This window comes from Cyprinodon variegatus, unplaced genomic scaffold (assembly GCF_000732505.1).
Source record: "Cyprinodon variegatus isolate N-32 unplaced genomic scaffold, C_variegatus-1.0 Scaffold687, whole genome shotgun sequence".
NCBI lineage: Eukaryota > Metazoa > Chordata > Actinopteri > Cyprinodontiformes > Cyprinodontidae > Cyprinodon > Cyprinodon variegatus.
In genome coordinates, this window is record NW_015151140.1 from 5,570 (window position 1) to 7,971 (window position 2,402).

General features: G+C 46.4%; 1 protein-coding gene across 1 annotated transcript in view; it reads left to right on the forward strand.

Moving 5' to 3' along the window:
- The window catches only part of dnd1 (DND microRNA-mediated repression inhibitor 1), a 15,902-nt gene that overhangs the window by 5,345 nt on the left and 8,155 nt on the right, over nt 1-2,402 (forward strand). The window contains exons 2-3 of the mRNA XM_015394480.1: nt 472-577; nt 1,570-1,895. Of these exons, the coding sequence (XP_015249966.1) occupies nt 472-577; nt 1,570-1,895 (432 nt within the window). The remainder of the gene's footprint in view (nt 1-471; nt 578-1,569; nt 1,896-2,402) is intronic.

Genomic DNA, 2,402 nt, shown 5'->3' on the forward strand with positions numbered 1-2,402 from the left:
AGAGTAGAGTCGCTGCTCCTCCACGTCGAAAAGAGCCAGCTGAGGAGGCTGGGGCGTCTGTTCCAGATGCTTCCTGGTCGCCTCCCTCTGGAGGTGCTCCAGGCATGTCCCATTGGGAGGAGGCCTGGTCGAAGGCCCGGGACAGTTTGGAAGGACTACGTCTCTAAGCTGGCCTGGCGTCGCCTCAGGGAGCAGCTGGAGGAGATGTGACTGGATCAGGAAGTCTGGGCATCTCTGCTTAGACTGCTGCTTCCGTGACCCGGCCCCCGGATAAAGAGGAAGAGAATGGATGGATGGACACTGATGCTCCCCTGAGCTTTGTCTAGAAATGAGTTATCTAATCGAGATTTGAAGTCCTCCAGTTGAAACTGCTGCTCAGATGATAGAATGGATTTCCCACATAAATTGTTAATGTCACAACATGTCATAGGTGCTCTGAATAACATCTTCCTGCTTTGTTTCCACGATCAGTTGAGGCAGTTTCAACGCATGCAGGCTCTGGATGCCTGGCTGAAGGAGACCAACACCACACTGACCCAGCTGAACGGCCAGAGGAAGTATGGAGGACCACCGGAGGGTGAGACGCACAGCCACGCCAGAACACCCAACCCTACCACTGCGGGAGACATAGAGCAGCTCCCTGTCTCAGCTAAATGCAAAGCTAACTAGAGGGTTAACGCCAAATATCTCCATAATGCCTGATGACGAGTCTTTCTCATCCCCACTGAGGGACCCTGATCACCTCTTCTTTGCAGAAAAGAAGAGGGTATTTAGTATGACTTGGAGTCCAGAGCTTAGCTAGCTCTTGGGAGGAGGCCTAGCTACTTGATCAGTTGTGATCGTACTTTATTATCCGATACTAACAGCAGTCTGGCAAAGGGCATATTTCCATTAGTTTTGACCAGGGCTAGGCAATGGATTGCAATTGCAATATAATCACAATTTAGAAAAATGCAGTTTGCAAAACTTAAAATACATTTAACAAGAGTAGGGCACTGAATTTCTCCCATAGGTGGCGGTAATACAATTTAAGTGGGTATGCTGGTGCACAGAATGGAACAGAGAGTTGAAGCTAGAACCTAGATCTATGCATTATAGTAGAGTAACGTTTTTCATGCAAATGTTACAGTAAAGTCCTGCAGCACTGAAAACCTGGTGTAAAACTTTAACATAATTGTGCTTAGCCTAAAGAAGAATTCCAATAAAATTGCATTATTTTTTGAAAATTTTCGCAATTGTAATTTTGTCAAAATCTTTCAGCCCTAGTTTTGACAGTAGTTACAGGTTATTAGGAAACTGTGTTAATTTGTCTTCCAAAAGTTCCACATTTGTCCACCAGACCATCCTTAAGAAGATTCTGGTCTACCTGACTCGGGCCTTAATGTTCTTCTGGGTCAGCAGGGTCATCGTAGCCATGGAAGTCTCCCATTCAGGACATTTCTCTCTGTTAAATCATGACCTCTGAGGCCCGCAGTGGTTCAGCGGTTGTTCTGGGTCTACAGAACATCTTTATTGGGTTCCTCCTGTACCATTGTTCTCAGGGCATCCTGTCTGCTCTTCATGGTTTAGTGTGGGATGGTCCCCCCCCTGGAAAATGCTGTGAGGTCTTCATCAGTCACATCCCACGGGACGTCTACGAGGACCTGCTAATCCCCCTGTTCCGTTCTGTTGGACCGCTCTGGGAGTTCCGCCTCATGATGAACTTCAGTGGCCAGAACCGCGGCTTTGCCTACGCCAAGTATGGCACTAACGCCCTTGCGATGAAGGCTATCCAAAAGCTAAACGGCTACATGATCGAGCCCAACTGCTACCTTTGTGTCCGCTACAGCATAGAGAAGAGACACCTTAGCATTCACAATCTGCCATCCTCCACAAGTGTACAGAACCTGCAAGAGGTACAACTTTTTTTTATTCAATTTATTTATATAGTACCACAACATGTCATCTCAAGGCACTTTACAGAGACGATTCAACCAGATCATCCAGTCAGATTCATTCAAGTTTTCTATCTAAGGAAAACCAGCTGATTGCATCGACTCATTGACTCTTCAGCAATCCCCTTACATTAAGCATGCTTGTAGCGACAGTGGAGAGGACCTTTTAGTCGCATTTGTTTTCCTACGCCAGAATCAAAGGGCTGACTCAGCTCCTCAGTATGCAGTCAGGTTCTTCAGAGTCTATCTGCTAACCCCATCATTGGTCTTGGTTGTGTTGAAGCAGAGACGCATCCAAAAAGGTGCCGAACAGCAGACCTGAGGAACCCTGGTTAACACTGTTTGTATTTTTTCATACTTGGAACCTTGAAGTGCTGCTGATTCTGTTGACTTAAAAGGCTTAAATCACATATCTAGTTTTTGAGCTTCTGTTCTGTTGAGGCCAGAACTCACCGAATCTGATTATGC